The sequence below is a fragment of the Acomys minous genome (assembly GCF_964271855.1).
Source record: "Acomys minous genome assembly, chromosome: 1".
In the NCBI taxonomy this organism is placed as follows: Eukaryota; Metazoa; Chordata; class Mammalia; order Rodentia; family Muridae; genus Acomys; species Acomys minous.
In genome coordinates this window covers 37,195,405-37,222,385 of record NC_140483.1, presented here as the reverse complement: position 1 = coordinate 37,222,385, position 26,981 = coordinate 37,195,405, and the positions used below count along the sequence as shown (strand labels likewise).

General features: G+C 40.8%; 1 protein-coding gene across 2 annotated transcripts in view; it reads left to right on the top strand.

Annotated features, from left to right (window-relative positions):
* The window catches only part of ACBD6 (acyl-CoA binding domain containing 6), a 135,905-nt gene that overhangs the window by 29,324 nt on the left and 79,600 nt on the right, over positions 1-26,981 (top strand). Inside the window, exons 4-5 of one of the 2 annotated variants that reach the window (XM_084786038.1) lie at positions 10,054-10,136; positions 23,936-24,041. In XM_084786038.1, the coding sequence (XP_084642164.1) occupies positions 10,054-10,136; positions 23,936-24,041 (189 nt within the window). Of the gene's footprint in view, positions 1-3,079; positions 3,436-10,053; positions 10,137-23,935; positions 24,042-26,981 lie in introns of those variants that run through there. The other variant, XM_084786040.1, reaches the window with a different exon arrangement.

Below are 26,981 nucleotides of genomic sequence, written 5' to 3'. Positions count from 1 at the left end.
GGATCACCCTGGACTTGTGCAGGCTAGCCTGGGCCCGGGGCGAGGCTCTTTCTGAGACCATAAAAAAGGTAGAAGCTGAGTTTGTGTGATTGGGACTGGTGACAAGGCAGTGTGCACTGTGCTGTGCTCGCCTTTGAGACTGCTCTTGCACAGAGAGTGACAAGAAGTGGACAAGCCAGGGGCTCTGCTAAGCCAAACCCTGTTGTTGTTTGAAAGTCAAGGACGATCCACTGCTTGCATTTAACCACCCAGTCTACCCTAGAGAGACCAGCGCATACTTATTTGTCTAGTTGATGGTGTTTTCAAAACTGTCCAGTGTTGTGTTGTGTTTTTAAATCAAGTATCTACAACTCATACCTTGTGTGAACTGAGGGTTTAGAGCTCATCTTCTCATTTATGTATTAATGACTGGGAAAGTGAAGGACAGTAGCCATTGACTTGCGGAAGAAAATGGGTCTCAATTGAAGCCCCAAACCACAAGGATAGATTGGAAGTGGGGTGTGACCGAGGCTTCTGAAGGTGCATTTAAGATTGCTACCGATGAAACTCCATTTGACCCAGTACATTCGATGGACATTTTTGATGAATTGGCCAAATAATATAGCAGTGGCTACTTTAAAATGCACCATTTATCTGTATTGGAATGCCATCTAGCTCATGAAATTCCAGAAGTACTTAATAAATTAAAGTCCTATTTGTCTGAAGAACCCATGCAGTTGCTGATTGGTTTGAGAATAATTGCATGCATAGCAGGCTAAGAAGACCCTCTCATGTCACTACTTGATCAACGACGCTGTTCCAGCAGCTTTGAGGAGAGCCTATGAGTACCTACAAACTGAACTTCTGCATAGCCAGTGTAACACTAGTGTGGCCCAGATGAGAGGATAGGGAAATCTAATGAGAATGGCCATGTTTTCAAATCCTAGAAGGATTGGAAAAAGAACAGCAGCATGTACAAGATGGGTGTGGACAGATTCTCTGAGGAGAGAGAATCCAAGTGGAAGAGGGCTTGACAATATAGTTAGTGACTGGAAGTTGGCCACCTCCCTCTGTGGTTTACCTCCATTGCATTGCCCCAGTCAGTTGCTGCAGTATACTTCTTTAAATGTTTTTCTTTTTAGTTTTTTGCTTAATTTTAGTGCCCCACCCCTTTTAAGTGTTGTTTTTTTTTTTTACAATTTGCTGTTATGTATTTAGTCTTCATATCATTTCTAGTGCTAGAAGGATAAATTGTATAAAGATTTAGAGTTCTAGTTCATTTTATGCTGTTTTATTGCAAAATGGACTCGACAACGGAGTGTTAGCACTATGTTGAGCTCTTATATGAGACTTGTGCACATACATAAAAACTCAAAACGTTCTCAGGAAATACGTTCTTTTTGTACATCTGCATTTGTGCAACATAGAATTTCTTATTATCTTGACCCTTTGGGTGACTTATTTGTAGTGGTAACTCATTGCAAATTTTGATTTCTCTCATTATAACACTCAGGTTTCTGATTTTATTTAGTTGTGATTCGTGCGTGTGCTTGTGTGCCGTGTCTGTGCAGGTGCCCTGGGAGGCTAGAAGAGGATGCTAGATCTAGACACGTGCTGGGAAGTGAGCTCTGGGTCTTAGCTCCTAACCATTTCTTCAGCTACTCCCTCCCTGTAAGGAGAGGTCAGATGACAGCATTTATAGGGCTGGGTGCGTACAGTTACCAATCACAAAGAAAAAAAGAGGTTCAGCTGGGCGAGGTGGCATACGCCTTTAATCTCAGCACTCAGGAGGCAGAGGCAGGCCTGGTCTACAAAGTGAGTCTAGGATAGCCAAAGTCTACACAGAGAAACCCTGTCTCAGAAAAAAAAAGTTTTTTGAAAAGATTAGTAAAATTCTAAAAAGAAGAGGAAATGATTTTTCAAGGAATGAAGAGACCACAGATGCAGCTACGGCTTGACACCTTATGACAGGGACCTGGAGTCTCTAAAGAGAGGCTGGGAAAGCCCAGGATTGAAGAGGTCATGAAGAGAAGTTGAACCCTGAAGCCACATGCCAGGGTTAGGGCCCCTGATTAGAGCCCTGGAGAGGCTGTTGGTAAAAGTGCAGGCCACCTGAAGGAGGAGACCCCAGTGTTTTGGAGCTGCCAGTACCATGGACAACCACAAGAACAGCAGTGGCTGTGGAGTGGAGCCGGCTTGAGCCTGTGAGCCAGGCTGTGTGTGCCAGACAAGCTCTGTGGAGTCTAGAGGTTCGGAAGGGCCGGAAGTCTGATGCTGAGGTTTATGCTGTTGAACTTTTTTTTTAAAAACAGGAATCTATAGTTATGAGATCTTGGATATTTTAGAGATTAGAATTTTAGAAAGATTTTGTTACATTTTTAGAGAAACTTTAAGCCTTGAAAGATTTTTGCATGTGCGCTCTTACAGGGTTTGAATTTTTAGATGCTACGGGACTTTAAAAGTTAAGATTATGTTTTATATTCATACTGATATTAGTATGAAATCGTGGGACAACAAATAAGGAAAGGTTATGGTTTAACAGTGAAATGTTTGTGGGCCAAGTTGACAAGAGATCAGTTGTGCTGACTGTATTTATGTCAGCGACACTAGTTAAAGTCATCTGGGAAGAGGAATCTGAATTGAGAAAATGCCCTCATCAAATTGGTCTGGGTGCCTTCTTTTTGATTGGTGATTGATGTAGGAGGGCCCAGACCATTGTGTGAGCTGCCACCCCTGGGCAGATGGTTCTGTCATGTATAAGAAAGAGGTGTAAGCCAGTAAGCAGCAGCCTCCACGGCCTCTGCATCAGCCCCTGCCTCCTGGTTTCTGCCTTGAGTTCCCTTCCTCACTTCCCTGGATGATGGACTACAAGCTATAAAATGAAACAAACCCTTTCCTGCTTTGGGTCATGGTGTTTTATCACAGTAATATAAACTATAACGAAGACAGTCTTACTAATAACTTTAGCCAAATAGGTTATGTAGCAGAAATTTATGAATTTCTTAAAATACATTTTACCAAACTGATAGATCAGGAGTTGGAAAATCTGAATAGTAATGTATTTTCTGATGAAATTAAATCTTTACAAATGTTACTACAGGAGCCAAGGATGTCTTATTGATAGAGGCTTGACCGTGCTGGATTCTGGCACCACCCACTGACACCCTCTCCTTGACAAGAACCCCCAAACCACAAAACTTACACAAAGAAAGCCTGAGGTTAAGATGTCTTCTGGTGGGCTGGAGAGATGGCTCAGCAGTTAAGAGCACTTGCTGCTCTTCCAGAGGTCCTGAGTTCAATTCCCAGAAACCACATGGCAATTCACAACCATCTGTAATACGATCTGGTGCTTTCTTCTGGTGTGCATGAAGACAGTGTACTCATATATAAAATAAATAAATCTTTAAAAATAAATAAATAAATAAATAAACAAACAAATAAATAAATTTGAAAAAAGATGTCTTCTTGTATATTCTTCAAAATGCTAAAGGAAGAAATAATGCCGTTTTTGCTCTTCTGGAGGATAGGGCCATTTCCCATTTCACTTTGTTTTGTTACATGTTATAGGCCAAGCTAACTTTAAACTCACACTATCCTTCTCTTGACCTTCCTAGTGCTAATGCCACAGTGTGCTCATGCAGTGCTGGGGACAGAACCCACAACTTCATGCTTGCTAGGCAAGCGGTCTACTAACTAAATTACGCATAGCCCAAGAGAGTGCGTATTTTTACTAATAAGATTGTCACTGTATAGTAAGGTTTCCAGAAAAGCTTGGAGGAGAATATAGGTTTTAATAGAAATAGCAGAAGCATTGGCTGTGAGCTCTGTAATCTTGTTCTAGGTTGAGCTGGGGTAATGTGAGTTTATGGAAGAGACTTGCCAGATACTGGTCATCGTCTTCATTTTCCAGAAGAGTTGTATAAAGTCTGCGTTATTCTTCCTCTGTCAGGTGGGAGAATGGATTAGCTATCCTGTACTGAGAGGTTTGCTGGTAACATGCTGGGATAGTCAGAAGTTTAGTGCCATTAGGCGAGGAGTTCTGGTCACATGCTTTCCTTCCACATCTCAGTACTGTGCACCTGTGTCTCTGAGGCACTCGCTTTGCTGCAGCAGGCGTTTCTTCGCTATAGTTGTACTACAACGGCAGACTTATATGATGCCCTTTTCCATGCTGAGTGCTGTTCTATCTAAGTAGATCTATCTTAAATCCTGAAAAGATCATATAAAGTTGGTATATATTTCCAGCTTTACAAATGAGAAAAGTAAGACAGAATCATTACTTGATTTGCACAAAATTCTGTAGTCCAAGCTGTAAACATGTTAAAAACACCAATAAGCAAGAGTCTGGAAAAGGAAGCACATGGAAATAAAAAAAAAAACCACCTTATGTATTAGTGTGGTAATGTTTTTTGAATAAGCATTTTTCAAATAGAAAAGAGTGTTTCTTATTGGTCTTAATCTTGACCCTGAAACTGCCAGAGCACAAATCAGAGAAAGGTTGAGCTAGCTGGTTGTTCTTTCCTCCTTCAGTGAAGGAACATTTTGACATCTTACATAATATACCTTAAGGTGCTATAAGGACTGGCAAATTTTATTATATTGGCTGCCAAATCAAAGTCTCTTCCTTTAACTGCTGATGCAACATAAAAATAGCTTAATGGATTTTGAGTAGAGAAAAATAGGATAACCCTCAAAGCTTTAAAAAATTAATTACATTTATTATATAGTCACACCACAGTGCTCCTTTGGAAGGGGGGGCACGTTCATGCCACAGCGCTCCATGGAAGTGGGGGACATTCATGCCATGGTGCTCCTTTCGAAGGGGGTGTATTCATGTCACAGCACCCTGCTGGAAGTGGGGGTGCATCATGCCATGGTGGTCCTTTGGAAGTGGGGATACATTCACGCCATAGCACGTCCTTGAAAGTGGGGGCATTCATGCCACGGTGCTCCTTTAGAAGTGGGTTGCATTCGTGTCATAGCACACACTTGGAAATGGGGGGGGCATTCATGCCACAGCACCCCTTTGGGAGTGGGCGTACATTCGTGCCATGGTGCTCTTTTGAAGGTCAGAGAACAGTTTTCAGGAGACTCTTCTCTTCCATCATATGGGCTCTAGGGTCAGACTCCTGTTGTCAGGCTTGGCGACAAGGACCTTTACCCTTGGAGCCACACTACCAACTCAAACCTCTAAGCTTTTATAAGAGAGATTTCACCAACATGGAAATTAAGGGGCGAAAATGTTGTCTCCTCACGTAGATGAAATGAACAGAGCAGATAAACAATGCATTTGGAGAGCTTTGTTGCGATCCAGTCTGATAATGGCAAATTATTTTGTGCCTAAGATACAACTTTTTTGTTTCCTTTAAGTTGTTGCAGAGCCATAACATGTATTTGCTCATTTGCTTTAGAAAAAACAATGCTAGGGATAAGGAATATATTTAGAATAACCCACATCTAATTATGGTATTTATTTCTTTCCCTAAATATTTTAATTAAACTAAAATCATTATGCACACAGATTTTCATTATTCCATTGTGAGTAAAAACTATAAACGCTTAAATATACAACTATTGGATATTGGTTAAATATATGTCATTACTGCATAGACTTTTACATTGGGTTTAGAATTCTTTGTGGGACCTTTATGAAAATAAGAGCAAGGTAAGCCCTGCAAATGCCTGGGTTTATTTCCTGGAAGCAGATTCTAACTTGTGAGGCGGGGAGAAAGCCAGAACTGTCTTTGCCGTCTCCCTGATTCGAGCTAGAGTTGGAAAGAGCAAACACTGGAGAGGGCAATCCTGCCTAGAGTTCCACAGACCTACAGATGGATCCCTTCAGCTAAATACTAACCGGTGAATGTGTGGAGGGAAACGGATAGTCGAGGAGAAGAAAGCACTAGAAAACAGTGGGTTATTTTCCTGGAGCTGATATAGCCCTGAGAATGTTTTGTTTCTCACAGTGAGCTTATGAGTGAGGCTTAAAAGGATCAGACTGATTTGGGAGTAGCTTTATTTTACTTGTGCCAAAACAGAGCCCACCCTAAACAGAGCCCACCCTAATAAAAGTCACATAGCAAGATCTGGAAAATAGGAATGTGAAGTTTTCAATGTGTGGCTCACAGAAGAAGTCTTTTAAGCAAGCAAGAGAAAAAAAAAGACAAAGAAATAGCCAGGAGAATAAAAAGATAATAAAAACAGATGCAGAAATGATAGTGTCTTAGTTAGGGTTTCTATTGCTGTGAAGAGTCATCGTGACCATGGCAACTCGTAGGAAACCATTTAAGTGGGGCTGACTTACAGTTCAGAGGAAATTATGGCAGGAAACATGGTGGCATGCAGGCAGACATGGTGCAGGAGATGGAGCTAGGAATTCTACCTTCAGATCCAAAGGCAACAGGAAGAGAGAGAGCCATTGGCTCTGTCTTGAACATCTGAAACCTCAAGCCCAACCCCAGTTACACACTTCCTCCAACAAGGCCACACCTCCCTATGAGCCTATGGGCCATTTTAATTCAAACCACATAGATAAGAGATGACGAAATACCAAAGATGTTAAAAGACCTACTGGGTATAAATAATGTTATTGCATGTTGTTATGTGTGAATAAATTTTTGGAGTAGGGGAAAAACATGAGAATCATATAGAGCAGCATAAAGGCCACATAAAGACTCATTGTAAGGGTGGTAAAATACAAATCTATAGTGAAAAAAAAGGGGGGTCAACAGCATACCAGACACGGAGTAAGGAGAGACTAGCGGACTGGAAGATGTAGCAAATGAAGCTAATCAGGTAAAGTAGGGAGCATAAAAGAGTGGAAGAAGACAGGAAAAATTATGTAAATAGTGAAAATTCTCAACATTTCCTTAAAACTGCAAGTCAGAGATTTTCAACCTTTAATCGCTGGTATATGGGTCCAGAAAATGTACTGTAGAGTGCTTGCCTGTGCGTCATTGGTTACTTAGTAGCAGCCTGGTTCCTGTTTACTAGGTGTCAGTGACAGGACCACAGAGAGAAACAATCACCTCTCAAGCCCACAGGTCTAGACTCTAAATGAGCCTCATGCAAATAAAGTTAATAAAATTGTACCAATAAACATCACCATCAGCTGGGCTTGGTGGTACATGCCTTTAATCCCAGCCCTCAGGGGGCAGAGGTGGCTCTCTGTGAGTTCGAGGCCAGCCTGGTTGACAGAATGAGTTCCTGGACATCCAGGGCTACACAGAGAAACCCAGTCTTCAAAACCCAAACCAAACCAACCAACCAACCAACCAAACAAACAAACAAAAAACCATTGTCACTAAAATTTGAAAACCAGTGAAAATGAGAGAATTCTTGGACATAGCCAGACTGAAAACATGGTCCGGAAAAGCAGAAGTGGAGAGAGTGACCCCCAGCGTCCTGCAGAACTGGACAGTTGGGATTTTTCATGCTCTCTGCTTATGTGGTGATTCCTGCCTTTGTCTTTGGGACCTGATGCTCTGCCTTCTGTTTGACCTGTTCTTCTTGGAAGGCTTTTTCCTGGTTGGCATAGTTGGGTGACTGAGCTTCTCAGTGCCATTTACATTTCAACTTGAGTTCTCTTCAGTTTTTCTAACTCTTTATGAAATCTGGTTTTTAAATCTTGGTGCCTTTTTTATTTCATTCAGGCACTGTGTCTTCCAGGGCATTATTCAGGTATCTCTTCCCTGTATGCTCACTGAGCTGCTTCTCTGTGTTGTCTTCTTTAAACTCCGCTGACTTTTGTTTTTGTTGTTGTTTGGCTTGTTTGTTTGTTTGTTTTTTGAGACAGGGTCTTTCTGTGTTGGCCTTGGCTGTCCTGGCCTCACTCTGTAGACCAGGCTGGCCGCAAACTCACAGAGATCCACCTGCCTCTGCCTCCTGAGTGTTGGGATTAAAGACGTGCGCCACCATGCCCAGCTCCTTGGTCTGGCTCCTTGGACTTCTGAATGAAGTTCATGGTTGTTTTTTCAAGACCCGTGCTTTGGGATTCAAGCAGGCGATTCTAATAGGAGAACTTGGGACTGGTGGGTTTTGGAGGAAACACACTCTTTTGATTGTTGTATTGTTTGCGGTTTTGCAATGAGACCTGAGCGTGTTAACATTTTGTTGGTTTTGTATCTGATGTGAACAAACACAACAGGCTGGGTTTTGCACAGTGTCTTGTTCCAAGCCTAGATTTTAGGAAGGTGTAGGCAGACCTCCTAAGACTGGGCTGGAGGATTGGGTAATGGGTCCTTGGCTCCATCTGAGAACTGGGGTGAGTGCAGGAGGTTTCGGGATGAGAGGGCAACTCACCAGGCTGGACCACAGCCGAGGGTGTGCTGGCTTGGCTTTACTTGGGCTGCCATAGCGTGAGACAGTGGAGTCAGGTCTTGCAGATGGAAAGTGAATGTTTATAATACGATCATGGACACAAAACACTCAGGATATTGCATCTCTGTGGTAAAGATGGAAACTTTGCCTTATGATCAGCAAGAAGGCAGGTGGCTTGTATCACCTCTGTTTGGCAACACTGAACTGTAAATCCTAGCCCACAACAGTGGAAAGGCAGAAGTACAAAGTGTCTGCATCCAGGGTTGGTTTGATCTTACATATAAAAACATCAAACGGTGACCTATCTTTAATGCACTCACCCACTGGAGGGCTTTTTGAACTTGGGCCATTTTTGTCATTCACTTGTCACTGTCTGATTTCTTTGGCACAGTATAGTCATCACCATTCTCACCATTCTGTGACAGAATACCTGGCAGCCGCAATAAGAGAGGTTTACTTGGGCTCTGGTTTCAGAGGGTGAGGGCAGCCCAGGGGGCAAGAGGTGGAGTTCTGCACATGGCAGACAGCTCAGGGCAGGACAAGCAAAGCTGGGTTAGAGTCCCCGAAGGCACGGTCCAGTGCCCATCTCCACTGGTCAAGCCACCTCCTAAGGTTTCATGGCCTCCCAAAACAGCACCACGAACATGGGCCAGTACAGGAATGATGTCTATTCAAATCTTTACCATAATTTGTTTTGTTTTCTGGTTTTTCTCCGCGTGTAGCCCTGGCTGTCCTGGAACCACTCTACAGACCAGGCTGGCCTCTAACTCACAGAGATTTGCCTGCCTCTGCCTCCCTGAGTGCTGGAATTAAAGGCGTGTGCCACCACCACTCAGGTATAACTTGCTTTCTTATTATTAGTTTTTAATAATTATTTGAATATTTTAGATGCCAAGCTTTATTGATAAATGTTTTGCTAAGATTTCTTGTTTGCAGCTTCATTGTCTGACCAATGCCTTTCACAAAGTACAAGTTCTTAAACCTTAATAAAGACCACTACTTTTTTTCTTCACGAATAATGCATTTGGTTCTATATCTTTAAAGAAAAAAATCACCATCAAGGATTATCTAGGCTTACAACTGTGTTACGTCTAGGAACAGTTTCTTTTTAAGAGATTCAGTACTTTGGTTTGTTCCCTCACCCACTCGCCCTTTCTTCTTCCTCTCTCCAGTTTGTTTTTTTAATCTTTATTTAGTTTGCATTTTATTTATCAACCCACTTATTTATTTATTTAATAATATGGGTGTTTTGCTGGTGTGTCTGTGTCCCACATGTATGCCCAGTGCCTACAGAAGCCAGAAGAGGGTGCTGGATCCCATAGAACTAGAGGTATTGTCAGCTATGAGTCACCACGTGGGTGCCAGGAACTAAGCCCGGGTCCTCTGGAAGAGCATGCAGTGCTCTAACCTGTGTCATCTCTCTAGTTCCTAGTTCACATTAAATACTGTGTGTGCTCCAGCTTTACCTTCTCAGTGGGGCTGCAATTTAAAATACAAGAGAATGAGGTAAAGTGTGTTCTTACCTTGTACTTTTTCTTGTATATAGAAAAGCATTCTCAAACTGATACAGCAGCTGGAATCCTGGCACTCAGGAGGCAAAGGCAGGAGGATTGATTTTATTAATCACCTTTAAATTATTATTAGCATTGAAGACTTGGTTGAGAGTAAAATTACTATTTTTTAGCAAACTAATATTCTATAATTTAAAAATACATATTGTTTCAGCCCACAAGTCTATCTTCTCTTTTTCTTCCACAGGTATCAGAGAAGAAAGGAAAAGAAGCCAATAGTGGTTTTGGTGGGCCAGTCGTTAGTTCTCTGTATCATGAAGAAACAATCAGGTAATTTCTCTTCAGTTTTTGACACTAGAAATATACATGCATACATATGTGTTATGTGTGCACGTAAGTATCACTGTATACATTGTCTATGAGTATATGTGTCTGGAAATACACAATCTGTGAAACATTCTTCCCTCCCCACATCTTGCTTTTGTTGCTCACTCTTTCTTTTGTTCTTTCTTTTTCTTTTTCTTTCTTTTTTTTTGTTTTTTGTTTTTTTGTTTTTTTGTTTTTTGAGACAGGGTTTCTCTGTGTAGCCTTGGCTGTCCTAGACTCACTTTGTAGTCCAGGCTGGCCTTGAACTCACAGGGATGAGCCTGCCTCTGCCTCATGAGTGCTGGGATTAAAGGCATGTGCTACCACCGCCCTGTTCTTTCCTTTTCTTTCTTTCTTTCTTTTTTTTTTTTTTTTTTTTGGAGACAGTGTTTGTCTGTGTAGCCCTGGCTGCCTTGGAATGCACCATGTAGTACAGGCTGGCCTCAAAATCACAGAAATCCACCTGCTTCTCTTTCCTATTTACTGGTATTAAAGGCATGTGCCACCACACCTGGCTTATTTGCTCTTTCACTTGTATTCCGGGAATCCAAACTGAGGTTGACAAGCCTCAACAACAAGTACGTTTACTGTTTTTAAACACGATTAAACATTTTAACGAAGCCGGATGTGGTGGCGCATGCCTTTAATCCCAGCACTTGGGAGGCAGAGGCAGGTGGATTGCTGTGAGTTTGAGGCCAGCCTGGTCTACAAAGTGAGTCCAGGACAGCCAAGGCTAACACAGAGGGACCCTGTCTCATAAAAAATAATAAATAATAAATAAATAAACAAATAATAAATAAATAACTTTCAGCGAATATATTATTTAACAGAGCTATGTAAAGCTGTCTTAATACTTTTCTTTCAGCACTGTCTGTAAATCAAGAGAAGAATCCTGTGCTACTTTAGGAGTCATGGAATAACTTTGAGATTGTTACTTTACAAATTAAAAGGGGCGTGTTGATACTGCCGAGTCACAACTTGAAGTGCTCCCAGTTTGTAGCTATTGACCAGGCTGTCAGTGAACACAGGACTCTGTCTTGAATTCATTTGCATGCCATTTTACTTACATCAAATCTTTATTTGACGGGAAGTGGGGAGGCTCATGTAGACTGGTGGGGTAAGATGCCCTTTAGAGCCTTCACTGTAATCCCTGTGGTGGGCCGGTGCGCCGTAAGGACTCCTGGGACTGCATAACAGCTTTGAAAGTATATGCAGAGTTTACCCTTCTCTTAACTCTTAACATACTTAGGAAGTGTTTGGGGTTCTAAAATTTCTATTGTTTTTAGAATTCTTTTAAAATAGAATTTTGACACCAGAGCCAGATCAAAGTTTATAAATGTCCTCATCAAGCTTTCACAGCTTATAAGGCATTTTTTCTAGATCATAGAGTAGGTAACTAATTCCTTCTTTGTTTTCTCACAGTCCTGTATTGATTGTTTTGTTGCAGCAGTTTTTACGCTATAAGCACAGTGAATTACAACTTCTTAAAAACTTTCCTGTCTCCTCACTTAGCTTTTAGTTTTTGAGGACAAGGATCACATTTTATTTATTTACTTATTCTCACTACCTGAAGAGAGGTCCAGACCCTAATAGAAGGCCTAGCTGGCATTAACTGTGAACTTGGTACAGACCTTAGTGGGAACCAGAGTTTGTATTGACTGTCAGCTTGGCACAGTCTAAAAGCACCTGAAAAGAAGTGTGTCAATTGAGTGCTGACAGGCTGACCTGTACACAGCCAATGAAGGATCATCTTATTTGATAATGGAGGGCCCAGCGCCTGTGGGCTGAACCACGGGGCTCTACACAGTCCTCAGAAAGCTAGTGAGCGAGCCAGCGAGCAGTTTCTCATGGTTTCTGCTTCAGTTCCTTCCCTGACTTCCATCATTGATTGACTAGAATCTGCTAATGAAAGCCAAATAAACCGTTTCTTCCATAAGTAATCTTTGGCCAGAGTGTTTTATTACAGCAATAGAGATCAACCTAGGGCAGTAGATGTTCAAAAAGATGAGGTAACTAAGCTGCTTGCTTCAAGTTAGCGCAGTGCTCTGTCGTACAGCAGAGAGTTGTTGGCTCTCTTATGACACATCCACCCTCAGCTCTTCCCTTAAACAACCAAAGCAACTTCTGGGCAGCTTCCTTTCTAGTCAGTGCATGAAACAGGTCCCTGACTTGGCCATTAAAAAAAAAAAAAGATCATGCATCTGTTGTGGTGAAAGCCTTTGATCTCAGAACTCAGTACTCAGTGCTCAGGAGGCAGAGGCTCTGTGGGTTCCAGGGCAACTAGAGCTACACAGTGTCCTATCCCCCTGTCCCCTCAAAAAGAGAAACTATGAAGTTTAACTTTCTAACAGTATCAGTCACTTATCTATAACAATGATCTTTATTTGTGTGCTAATTTATGTAAGGGTTCCTAGACAAGTATTTTCTAAAATACTAAAATACTCTTAGTATTTTTGTTTCTTTGTTGTAGTTCTGTTAGTTTGTTGTTGTTTTAGTGTTTGTTTGTTTGTTTGTTTGTTTGTTTTAAAGAAGGGGCCTCATTTGGTTCACATCAACCTTGAGCTCACTATGTAGCTGAGGATGACCTTGAACTCTTGACTTTCTTGCCTCCAGCTCCCAAATGCTAGGATCACAGGTGTATGCCACGCTTGCTTTTTCTTAGGACTTTTGGAAATACTATTGAGCAAATCATGAATTTTTGCTGTAGGTAAACCTGGTTAGACCTGGTCTTAGTTCACTGAGTCATCTAAATATTAATCTTTTTGTGTTACTTCTGATTTTTAAATTATATTATTTTGTGTGTGGGAAGCGGGGCATATGTGTGCTACAGCATGCATATAGAGAGAAACATGACTGCTAAGAATCATTGGAAGTCGTTACACTATTAAAAACATAATAATTCTCTGACTGCCACAGTGGATCTGGAAACACAGTAGTTGGTCATGCTTACATTTTACTAGTGTAACAATTCTGTTATAATAAACTTAATCATAGTGTTTTTTCCTGTACTAAAATGTTAGATTGTTGCTATGAAGTACCGGGTGTATGTGCACTTAGAATTCTTCAGATATATCAAAATGTGGTTCAATGATGAAAACAGGCTATTTTCTGAAGTTTATGTCATGAGTGTTTGGGTGAGATATGGTTCTGTTACTTTTCTAAGCCAAATTGTGCTTTAACTGATGTTAATTACAAATTCTTAGCAGAATTATGTTTAACTGATATGAAAGAGAAATAAGTATAGAGCTTTAGAAATATCATATAATAGACTTGGATGAAAGGAACAAGTCTTAATCATTGTTTTTTCAGAAAGGACATAAAACAATGTGTCTTGCAGATTATTTTTAAATGCTTTGTGAAGTCAGGCAAGTCAGCACACATTTGAATTGCTTGGATCCATTGCCCTGGCTTTCCTGACTGGTGTGTGTTATAGATGAGCTAAGAGCCCATTTTGCTCTTTTGATTCAGATCTTTGTTTCTGCTTTTTAGGAGGAAGTGGCAGGGTGATGTAGGTGCAGGACACTATATCACTATTCCAGAGGCTAACAGCAATGTGGTTCTGAAGTTAGTAAAGTGTTCTGTAACATATAGAAAAGGCATAGTGAGGTTTCAATTCAATTAAGTCTATAAGCTAGAGCCAGATCACAAGCATTCAAAGGTGGGTCCCACCACTCTTTAGCTGTATCCTGAGCAAGTTACTTATCTGTAGAATGGGGTGTCTGTTTCATATGGCATTTGTGTGGGATATATAGATGCACACAAGTATCCTAGAATAATACCTAGCAGAAAATACATTTCCACAAAGCTGCAAGCTTTTGTCAATATTGCTACTCAGCACAGAGGGGCCCCCAAGAGGCCAAGTGCTGAAAGTACGAACTGAAAATCACAGGTCTGTCTGCTTACAAAACCAGGTGCACATGGTCTGTTTTTGCAATAGAGCATAGAAAACTAGGAAGGGAGAGCCAATCTGTTAGATTTGGAACGAGTGTAGTAATCTTATCATTCAGGTTCCTGTAGTTCTGAGATGAGCTATGGTTTGCTTATACCTATACTCCAGATGTGCAGGGGCTCTGCAGATGGTGCAGTCACCAAAATGACTTCTGTGTCCAGTGGCTTGCTTGCTTGGGTTTGCTCTAAAAGTTAACATAGACGTTGAAAAATTAGGGCAAGATTTAAAAGTATAATAAATGAAAGTGATAATACCCACCCTATCCGACATTAAGATTCTATCTTCTCTGTTACATTTTGTAGTTGATACCTTATAATCTGTTAGAATTTTAATTCCACATACTCAGGCAGCCATCTGGACCTTCTAAGCAAGATCAGTCTAGTATACAACTGAGATGATTGATGGGTTCTGGAATTGATTAGTTGTTCTGTGAGACAAATGAAGTGTTTTGGCAGAAAATACCAAGGGTCACTGCTGTGGTCAGACAAAAAAGCTTGTAGAATTTCAAAGAGATGTTTTTATTGTTCACGTATAAAGTTTCAGTTTTTAAGCAGTAATAACATTTTGAGGCTATTTTGAAAAAATAACTTTTCATTGGTTGCTAGCTGCTCTTTAGTATTGATTATAAAGTGGAAGGGTGTAAGTAGAAACCAGGATGCAAATGATTGCTTTGTGCTTTGTTTTCTTGGTCAGAATATAAACTAGAATGAAAGCATTGAGTCTTGACATGCATACAGAAACTACTGTGAATTTTTTGAAAGCAGTATGTGATTGGATAACAGGCAGCAGCACGACATAGTTTTATTGCTATTTGTAAAATCTGTTGGTGTAAAATTGTACTTGGGATTTTATTCAAAGCCTCACATTGTTATATGGTAACCTGGTTTTAGCAAGTCTGTTTAAGGACTATATTTATTAAACATGTTTTATATTTTAAAAATAGAGTATTTGGACTTTTATGCTCTCATCAGGCTAAGTCGTTATGAGATAGCACTGTCCCAGAGATGCTACTGTTCTTAGCACTAAGAGCATCTGTGTGGCTGGTTAATATAATCCTTCTCCATTTCACTGTTGCCCGTGATGAACACTGTGTTAACACTTTGCTGATCGGTGATAAATTAGATGACATATGTCTTGTTACAGTCTGGTTGCTCCTTGAGGATACACAAGTGTGTATAGGCAAGTGGGCAACTCTCTCTTGAGGATCTGACTGCTCAGAATGAACTTGAGCTATGGATTTATTCAGCCTGTAAAACCTCAGCTGGCATAAATAATTGAGAAAGCAAGGGTTTGTCTGTGGTGCATACCTCAGGGACTCATGGCTCCCTTCCTGCTCTCTACCTCCCTTTCTTATGAAAATGATCCCAGTTGCACTCTCAGATAATAACACACCAAGCAATTAAAAGCCATGGGTGGCTGGAGAGAGGAGAAAAGGTTTAGTTAATGAGCTTTTCCTCTTCCAGTGCCCATGAGAGCTTCGGGAATGACAAGGCGATTAAAGCAAAGAGATAATTATAGATTATGTGAAAATGGGTCCCTGGGGACAAGCAGGTCTTGACATAAACAGTAAGTGTTGTAAGAGTCTCCTGGCTCTCAAGTCACCCTTTTCTAATGTGCTTCATTTGGCTTCTGTGTGCTCAGTGCCATGATGCCAACCCAGCATACAGGCAAATCCACCTGTTTGCAGATCAGAAGCCCTTCTGCAAAAGGGGTCATTTGTCAACCAAAGCTACCATCCACTCTTTCATCTCCACTTCTTGTCCCCTTTTCTTTGCTCCCTTCCTTGTCCTCACTTTGTACCCTTTCCTACCTGGTCCTTCTCATCTCCTTTCTCTCTTAGATCCTCATCTTGAGGTAGTGAGTGTGAAATGCTTACACTTGTGTACAGAGTTTCCTGCGGGGTGATCTACATTCACATAAAAGGATAGCATGTCCATTAAGAGAAAGTATACGTCAGGGCTGGAGAGATGGGTCAGCAACTAAGGGCACTGACTACTCCTTTAGAGGTCCCAGGTTTGATTCGTAGCACCCACATGATGGGTCACAACCTCAGCCCCAGGGTCCTGACTTTCTCTTCTGCACCTTGCACACATGTTGGGAAACACTCACACACATAAAATACATTTTAGAAATTAAGAACAAGAGAGTCAGTGTAAGCATTATAAGTGGTAGGAACAAGGTCCTTCCTATCTCATCTAAGGATAGTCTTTCTCTTCTTATGCTTTGGTCACTCGGCTCAGATCACAGTGCCTTATTTTTTTTGAAGGTCTAAATAATATTTCTTAGATAGATTGATAGACAATGACAAAGTCCAAATATGATAAATTATCCCACCTTAGAACATATGCTAAATTATTATATTTTTAGACAAGGTCTGACATAGCCCAGGCTAGCATTGAACTCTTTTTCTTTTCTTTTCTTTTTCTTTTTCTTCTTTAAATAACTTATTTAGCTTACATCCTAATTGCTATCCCCTCACTTGTATCTTCCTGCCCCCCTTCTTTCACCCTATTCCCCTCCCCTAGACCTGTGACAGAAGGTGACCTCCTCCCCCACCAAAGATCACAGCCTATCAGGTCTCATCCTGGTAGCTTGCTTACCCTTCCTCTGAGTGCCACCAGGCCTCCCCACCAAGAGGAAGTGGTCAAAAAAGGGGCACCAGAGTTCATGTCAGAGGTAGTCCCGCACTCCCCACAACCATGGAAAATGAGCTGTCCATTGGCTAGATCTGAATAGGAGGCCTAGGTTTACTGCATGCATTGTCCTTGGTTCGTGCAACAGTTTGTGCAGGTCCCCCTGGGTCCAGATCTGCCATCCTTGATGGTCTTCTTGTGGGGCTCCGGGACCTTCTGGGTCCTTCTATTTCCCCATTCTTCCATACCACTCTCACCTGGCATCCAATAGCAGGTCTCAGCATCTGTCCCGATACCCCACTGAGTGAAGACTCAGAGGACATCCATGTTGGGCTAATATCCAATTATAAGTGAGTATATACCATGTGTGTCTTTCTGGGTCTGGGTTACCTCACTCAGGATGATCATTTCTAAGTTCATCCATTTGCTTGCAAATTACAAGATTTCCTTGTTTTTAATAGCTGAGTGCATTGAACTCTTGATCCTACTACTGCCTCTGCTTCCTAAGTGGATGTGTACTATCATGTCTTGCTGTGCCATATTCTGACACTAATATAATGATGCTATGATCTATTGACTGTTTACACTCATAATCATATTATGTTAGATGAGTGATTTCACTCTTTTTTCTGTTTTGTTTTGTTTTTCAAGAAAGGGTTTCTCTGAGTAATCGTCTTGGCTGTCCTGGAGCTCTTTTTGTAAACGAGGCTGGCATCAAACTCACAGATTCACCTGCCTCTGCCTCTGCATGGCCACCACCAGCGGCTTCACTTAATTTTCATGGTGGCCTTATTAAATGTAGATGTTAGTGATAATCCTGTGTTACAGAGGAGGACACCAATTCAAGGCTAGGTTACTTGTCCAAAGCCCATGTGGCTAGTAGCTCTCCTCTAACTGCGGGGCCCACTGGATCCTCAAAAGTGTGAGGAGACCTTGTAATGTCTAGTTAGTGAATGGAGTTTGACAGCTGGTGTTGTGTTAGTACACTATCTTCAGAGTGAAGAACTAACTGCCTCTTGCTCCAGCGTTCTCAGGAACGCACTTCCCTGGTAAACTTTGACGCTAGCCTCTCATGTATCACTATGCTGATGATGCTTCCTTTGGATTATTTTATTGATTTTAGACTCAATTTAATGGTTGGGAATGTTAACTAACCCTTTAGAGAAGTCTTTTAGCAAAGCAGGTGTGTGAATTTTTCTGGTGTGGGCACTGATTTTTCCAGGGATCGATCAGAATTAGACGTTTTTTTCCTTGCAGACATTTAAAGTATCAGCAATTTTTCTTCAACTTTGTTAAGAGTTAGGCAGATTTTAAAAGGTGGAATGGATTTTCAATAGTTAGTGTCTTTATAAAATCATAGTTAAATAACTTTTCCAATATAACTAATTATCTTTAATCAGTAGATAATTTCCAGATGTCTGACATGTAGGGTTTCAAGAATTATGTTAAGAGTAGCACTACAGAGAACTAGGTCATTTTTAAGTATTTCAACCTTACGGCAGTATTTCCTTAAACATGATTACTGCTCAGTGTTTGCCTCCACTGGGTCTTTGCCTCTTGGTCTTGTAACAAGAGTATTTCAGAGCCGGGCGTGGTGGCGCATGCCTTTAATCCCAGCACTCGGGAGGCAGAGGCAGGCGGATCGCTGTGAGTTCGAGGCCAGCCTGGTCTACAAAGCGAGTCCAGGACGGCCAAGGCTACACAGAGAGACCCTATCTCGAAAAACCAAAAAAAAAAAAAAAAAAAAAAAAAAAAAAAAAAGAGTATTTCAGAAAGGAGCTATGACTTGCAAAATTTTTCTGAGGCTCGCAGTGCAAACTCTCAGATATGGTCTTTGATAAAATTAAGTCTCAAAACCAGTATTCTGAAAGTGAAATTAACATGAGATTGTAATTACATATTAAGTGGAAGTAAGAATTTTTAATACACTAAATTAATCCCTGAGTTGACTTTACCTGACCAATTTTACTAAAGTCATTAATAAAAATAAATCAGTAAAAAATTTAAAAATCATTAATAATATTCTCCTTTCAGAGAAATAACTGTAAGTAAATTAAATATGCTGAATGCTTTATTTGTAAATATGCCTCTTGTTGTTTGGCTTTGGGTTGTTTTGTAACACAGTAAGGAAGAGCAACTGAATCAGGAGTCTTCGGAGGTGTCGTGAGACATTCTCCCCTCCGTTAGTACTCACCTCACTTGTGTAGGACAATGTTACTCCCTCTACTCCTGTCCCCAAGAGTAGGGAACCTTTGCTCTTCCCCAGCTGACTTGCACCATTGCCAGCATGTGCCGGGCTCTTAGTGATGAGTTGTCTTGCTTTCTCCTCTAATGGTACCTCCCAGCTCCCTGCCACGGACAGCTGCCTGCAGTTCACCCGAGCAACTTCCTGTGTTCATCCAGTCTTTATTTCTCTGAGTCCTGTGTATAATGTGGTCTCATTTGCAAACTCACCTTCTAATGCTTTCTTTGACCATCCTTATTGTTATTTTTATTTATTTTATTTTGAATTCACAAATAATGATGTGTGTGGTTTGAGGGATACATTGTGTTATAGGGGGGTTATACACACACACACACACACACACACACACACACACTAGACAGAGTCAAACAGGTTAAGGTCTCTGTCACCTCACTAATTTATCACCTTAAATTCTAGTCATTTTATAATAACACAAGAGCTTTTGTAACTGTGGCCACCCTGCAGTGCAGCAGATCTCTAAACACATTCCTCCAATATAAGTGAAACTTTGTTGCTTTGGCCAACATCTTCCTTTCCAACCTTCCCTCCCTCCTTCAGTCTGTGGTAACCACTCTTCTTACTGTATTTATGTGAAATTTACCTTTTAAGATTCCAACAAAAGGTGAGGTCACATAATGTCCTTGTGTGTTTGGCTTTTCCCCTAAGCATAGTCTTAGTTACTTCTCTAGCGCTGTGAAGAGACACCATGACCAAGGCAACTTATACAAGCAAACATTCCATTGAAGCTTACAGTTTCAGAGGGTGAGTCCATGACCATCACGTAGGAGAGCACAGCAGAGGCAAGCACAGCTCTGGAGCAGTAGCCGAGAGCGTACGTGTTGAGACAGCAGCCACAAGGTAGAAAAAGAGCTCATCGGAAGGTGTGGCTTTTTGAAATCTCAAAGCCCACTCCCAGTGGCCACCTTCTTCAACAAGGCCATGCCTCCTAGTCCTTCCCAGCCAACTCCTCTACTTGGGAACAAAAATTCAAATATATTAGACCACCGAGGCCATTCTCATCAAAACCACCACACAGAGTTCTCTTTGGCTCGAGCGGTGTTGTCACAGATAACAGAATCCCCTTCTTCATATATTACACTGCGTTTGTCATGGTTTCTTCACCCATCCAATCAGTGAGAGCTCAGGTTGCTTCTATTTCTAGACTGTTGAAATAGTGCAGCTAAAAACCTGGAGTGCCAAATATCTCCTCACAATACTTACTTCAACTCTTAGCTGCACACTCACAAGTACACTCGCTGGAAACATGGTAACTCCATATTTGTTTTTTGAGATACTTCTGTATTTTTTCCAAAATGCTTTATTATTAACAGCATACAAGGGCTCCTTGCACTTTCTTGATAATAACTGGTCTAGTAGAAAAGAGATGGAATCTCATTGTGCCTTTAATGTACAATTTTCTTCTGATTAGAATTCTAATTTTTTTCTCATGTAGCTGTGGGCCTTCCATATCTCTGCGCTCTCTCTCTCTCTCTCTCTCTCTCTCTCTCTCTCTCTCTCTCTCTCTCTCTGAGATGTGTCTATTTAGAACCTTTTCCATTTTAAGCCAGGGTATTTGTTTTCTGGTCATTGAAGTTCTTTTGGGTAACCTAAGCATCTTTTTGTAGTTCCCAAAGATTTTAGGAATCATTTCCATTGTTCAATAATTGCAAAAGATATTATTTTACTTTTTATGAATGATGCACTTTTAAAGATAAACTTCACTTAAAATATGGCTAATAGAATTTAAGTAAGATAATAAAAATCTATTTAAAAAATATATGGCAATTATCATTGAAAAACTTGGGAGAAGCGCATATAGGATCATATCCTCCAAATGCATGTGAGCCTTCAGTTATCTCAAAAAGTTAAATATTCTGATCTTGATTAAAAAGCATATGAGCGAGCCCTCTATAAAGAAAATTTACATAATTTTTCTTATTTTTCACTTCTATTTTCATTTAGAAGTAACATGTTTCTATGTACTCATCAAATTATCATAGTTCTCTACAGCAAAAATATACACATAAGTTGAAGGTTTTTAAATAGTGTTTTCTGTGTGTCTTAATATTTTTTTTTGAGCTGCCTTTCTGTGTAGTGGGTGCTGAATAAAACCCCCTAGATGCTTCAGCAAGGCTTCGCATGGTTAGTGCCAGAGCAGCAGCATGTCTTAAGCTGCTTAGCTCTGACTGCAGTGGCCTCACTCCGCAGCAGCTATGTAGAGTACTTAGCTCTGACTGCGGTGGCCTCACTCCGCAGCAGCTGTGTAGATTGTCTTTTAAGGTAGACGTATTCTGATGGGTTTCAATTATTTTTATGAATAGATGATGAGGTCTTGAACATAATAAAATCCACATGGTGGTGGCGCACACCTTTAACCCCAGTACTCAGGAGTCAGAGGCAGGTGGATCTCTGAGTTCAAGGCCAGCCTGGTCCACAGAGCAAGTCTCAGGATAGCGAGATAGAGAAACCTTGTCTCAAAAAGAGAAAACAAAAAATTTTAATTTAATTTAGTTTGGGAATATGAAAAATATTCTTTTATACCTGTGCATAAAGTTCAGTCTACATATTAGAGACTTTCATTTTCATACTCTGAATTACTTATTGCCATTTTGAGTCACTAAATGAGAAACCTGCACAAAAATGGATTACAGGGATAATTTTATATAATATTTTGAGGTTTTATTACTTTTTATGTTGTGTGTTTGTAAGTGTTTGCCTGGACGTGTCTGTGCACCACATGCATACAGTCCCTGCAGAGACACTGGGCCCCTGTGACCCAATAGATGACTCCAATAGGAATCAGAGGTAGTTGTGAGCCGCCATGTGGGTGCTGGGAATTGAACCCAGATCTGCTGGAAGAGCATCCAGTGTTAACCCTGAAACGTCTCTCCGGCCCCAGTCTTATATATTTTAGAGAGCTCATAGGCCTTATACTAAAAGTGTCTCCTATAAATTCTGCAGTGGACTGTGGCTGACTAGTGGAGGCACGTGACGTAATACAAAATGTGTGGCATATGTGTTCCTTCACATATGTGTTCAGAGTGTGTGGCACACCTGTGTGTGAGGTTGGGTGTGCATGTCCTTTTTGATTGATCTGTATACAAATTCAGCTGGTCTGAGTGAATGCTTTTTTTTTAATACTTTTATTTTTTTACACATGTATAAACAAACTACATACAGCAGGGAGAACCATGTGACAATCATGAGAATAATGAATTCTATACATGTTACATTCATAGTGAATTGGCCACCTGCATTCGTCTCATTTGAAGTAAGTGTTCTTCCTGTCTTGTTGGGTCTAGATTTCTGAATGAGACTCAATATCTATCCTATCTCAACTCTAATAGCTTAACTTCTTTATCTTGATCTAAAATGATCTTGTCCCCTAACCAACTAAACTTGGTTATATAACTATACTATCTTGTCTTCAGTGCCCCTCAGAGACTTGAGAAGGAATAAAACTTAAGTTCCTGAGTGAACCAGCAGTGCAGGTTAGCAGCTTCCAAATTGTACAAATTGGCTTAAGACAGTTTACTGCCTGACCCGTCCCCCAGTACACTGTATAACGCTGGAGCCTCGTCTTCAGCTTTCCGGCCTAATAACTCTGCCAGACTTGTTCGCAGGGCAGGAACTATTGAGGACTTGCTTAACCTGACTTGGCAGAGTGCGGCCATCGACTCTGCCTGCATCTAAGTTGCCCATTTTTAGGCAGATTCTGTTTGTGCTGAGTGAATTCTATCTTAAAGAATGTTTTAACTCTGTGTGTGTGTGTGTGTGTGTGTGTGTGTGTGTGTGTGTGTGTGTACACACGAGTGCAGGTGCCACTGAGACCTATGCGTCAGACTTTCCCTGGAACTGCTTGCAGGCTACTGAGAGCTGAACCTGGATGCTCTTAACTACTGAGCCGTCCTTCTAGTCCCTCAGCTTTGGGTTTTGTTTGTTTGTTTTTATATATGATAAATGTGGTTTCATTTGCAAGGTGTTTATCCTTTTTCTTTTTCTTTTCTTTCTCTTTTTTATTTGCCTGGGGAGATGGGTCAGTGGAGAAAGTCTAGCTCACATGAAGACTGGACTTCAGGCTGCAGGGCCTAGGGCAGGTGTGGCCATGATCCCAGAACTCTAGGGCCAGAGACAGGGGATCCTGGGACAAGCTGGCCAACGAGACCCATGGAATTGGTGAACTCTGGCTCAGGAGGTGACCCCGCCTCATGTAAAGGAAAGAGATCAATCAAGAAGGGTACGCACACCCAGCCTCACACACAGGTGTGCCCACACACTCTGAACACACATATGTGAAGGAACACATATGACACACATTTACAGGCAAAAAAAGATTGAGTTTTCTCAGGTGATGCATTTAGGATAGCCTTTCCCTCAGCTTGCTCCCTCCAAATAGCCATGTTACTACAGTGCTGAAATTTATTTATTTATTTATTTATTTATTTTGTATATAATGTTCTGCCTACATGTACACCTGCAGGCCAGAAGAGGGCCCAGATCTTATTATAGATGGCTGTGAGCCACCATGTGGTTGCTGGGAATTGAACTCAGGACTTCTGGATGAGCAGTCAGTGCTCTTAACCTCTGAGCCATCTCTCCAGCCCCCAGTGCTGAAACTGAAATGCTGAGTCACAGGAATGTGCTATCAGTATATGAAGGTGACCAGGACCGGGTGGAGAAGCCTACTGTGAGGTGTGCTGCTGCTTGACTGTGAAATTTGCAGAGCAGGTGCAGTCTTTCATACAAGGACCACGGTTGCTTTAGTCCTTTTATACACTGGATACATTATGTCTACTGGGAATCTATTGCTCTTCTCTTCCCATCACTTTAAACCCATTAATGTCTATGTTATCAGCAAACATGTTATGTTGAGAACATGTGACCCTTATGTTTTATCCAGTAAAACAAATGGATTTTCTTTTTTAACTCTAATTAGGGAAGAAGACAAAAACATATTTGATTACTGCAGAGAAAACAACATTGACCACGTCACCAAAGCCATCAAATCGAAAACTGTGGACGTGAATATGAAGGACGAAGAGGTATGAAAAGCAAGCCCTGTTACTGTGATTTCTGGCGAATAGGTGTTTGGGGCTGGTAGATTCGGTTTTCTTCCGTGTTTGTTGTCCTGCTCCAGTGTCATTTTCTCACTAGAATGCCTCTGGGCTACAGCTTTCAGTGGAGGGTAGCTAAGGGGTTCAAAGAGAGCATCTCTCTGGGTGAAGAGACTGATCTAGAGCCAGTGCTCTTTTATCCACGGGCTAGGAGCTGACACTTGCCACAGCTAAGTAGCTTCCATTTGTCTGTAATAAAAGGGGAGGAGACCATTGGCAGGGTAAGTGAAATCTATAGGCAGCAGCCGAGTGTCACTTACAGTAATGTCTTCTGTTATACTGTAAATGTGTGGATTGGTATGCTGATTTTTGGAGACAAAGTCTTACTGTGTAACATTGACTGGCCTGGAACTGCTACTTCAAATTCACAGACGCCAGAGGTGTTGCATTTCCCTGTGCTGGAGTGACAGGTGGCTGGAACCACCTAGTGTGGGTGCTGGGACTTGAACTAAGGTCATCTGGAATAGCAGTTGGTGCTCTTAACCACTCTCCAGCCCTGGTATGTTGATTTTTGTACAGAAATATATTTCTGGAAATCTGTCAGAATTTTAATAAATCCATTAACTTAAATGCTGGCCCACTACACTAAATTACTTTGTAGAATATATTTGCAGCTTATTTGGTGTATAAAGTTGTTACATACTGAACAGTTGACTTACAGTTAAGAAAGGAGTAAAATTTACTAGTTAATTTTTAATGACTTCCTGTCATTTTACAATTCTGTAGAAGAACATGGAAGTGGTCACAGGGGCCCTGGAAGTGTGACGTGCTCAGCCGTATAGCGCTTATGCAGCATGCACAGGGTCCCAATTCATTCCTTGGCACCAACAAAACAACAAAGGAGAATCTAATATGAAATGGCTGAAACATGCTAGTTGTTAGGAAGGAGACACCATGTTCAGGCAATCGGTTGAGTGTACAAATAATAATTTGTATAGAGTATACCGTATACACAGTAGTCTTTGGTAATGTCTCACCTTTAAGAATCATCTTCCTGTACTATGTTGTCAATGACTTCTGGAATTGGAAGTGTAAATTACTATTCTACAAGTACTAGAATATATTGGATTTTAGATTGCCTGAAGCCAAAACTTTGGTTTCTTTTAATTGCTTCTTTTGTACTTCACATATATAATGCTAAATGATACACTTTTGTCTTTTTGGTTATTGAGTTCCTTCTGTTTTGTATTTGTGCTTGCCTGTTTTAGTCATCTTCCTCTCTATCTCTCTCTGCCTCTAAATATACTTAAGATACAACAGTAAATTTCAGCTTTCTGAGTGAGTGTTAAATTGGTGCTTATGACGTTATACTATGGAAATACTGCTTGTTGTTGAGTTCTGGACTGTGCTATGTGTGTCAGCCAACTTTTGCTGCAGTAACAAATAGTTCCCAAAGTTGAGTAACTTATAATTTCTTGCTTACATCACCTTGTCATGGATAGTAGCATTTCACATACTGATAGTCTTTTACTTTGTTTCCTGTTCATATTTATCTTTCTGATATTTCAGAAGGGCTGGGGATTAGTTGAGGCCCCTTGCTAGGTTCTCCTGGCTTTGTTTGGACCCAGTTCCTCTTGATTCCATGTGGCTTTTCTTTCAAAGGGAAAAGATCAATGAGTGAGATGCTCTGCTGTAGGAGCTAAAGCTAGGCACAACCATGCTACCACAGACACAGAATTCATTAGCTTTTTTTTATTAGAAATGTTGTATTACATCAATCTACATTCCTTTTGCCAAAACACATCACAAGACCAAGGCTCTTTTTAGTGGGATGTTTATTCTAATTACGAACAAGCAAGGCAAGGATAGAAAAAGAATTGATGATTATATAACTGAGCATAGTAAAATTACCCTGGAACAACGTTCTGGTTTGTAAAGTCAGGACTACTTCTGCATTGGCTTTTTTTTCACTGCCTTAGTTTTCTCTGTTCCCATGAGTTCTTTCCTAGAGTTGCCCAAAAGAAATAATAAACTCTTCCCGGTGCACCCCATTTGTCTTAGATCGGTGCCTTCTGGGGTACTTCTTCCTTCTTCATGTCTAGTCTGTCCTTGTTGCTGACCTGACCTGTTGCGTGGATCTTATCCTGAGTCTTTTCCTTCTTACTGTTTTGGAATTTCTCTTCTCTCTTTGCCTGGCTTCATCTGTCTTTTTGGGTCCTATGACTTTTTCTTTTAATGTTCACCTCCTTGATTTCAGGAGCACCTCCTTCACACCTTTTTCTTTTATTATTTATTTCCCCACTTTTGTGGGTCATTTCTTCTGGTAGCTTCCTTTAAAACAAAAAAGGTAAATGGATTGAGATCTCATTGAAATTCTATCAAAATTCTCCTCTTCTTTCCTGTCTATTTAATGAATTAGTGAATGACTAGGTGGAGATGGAAAATGGAGTAGCGGCGAAGGCGGAACCACATGGCCCCAAGCCTCGGTTCTGTCTCTCCCCAGCTACATGAGCGATGGTGATTTACTATACCTCAGTTTCCTAAAAGTAGACAGAGGTAATAGTGCTCACCCTGGGATCACTTTGAATATTAGAGAGTTAGTATATGCATGTAAATTGTACCCAACACTGTAAACACTGCATAATTTTCAGCTTGTTAATTACTCTTAATATGAATGAAAAGCAATAGTAAAATGAAGAAATAAATGAAGAGACTAACTTTTCAAGATCCATTTTCCACTGGAATGTGTGCATGCACCATACGACCCCTTTTAGTATTTTTAGCTTTCAACTAACAGTAATTTATGCAGCGACTGTTAGCATTTGCTTGCACTGTGGCTTCTTTTTTTAAAAATATATTTTATTAATTTATTCATATTACATCTTGATGGTTATCCCATCCCTTGTATCCTCCCATTCCTCCCTCCCT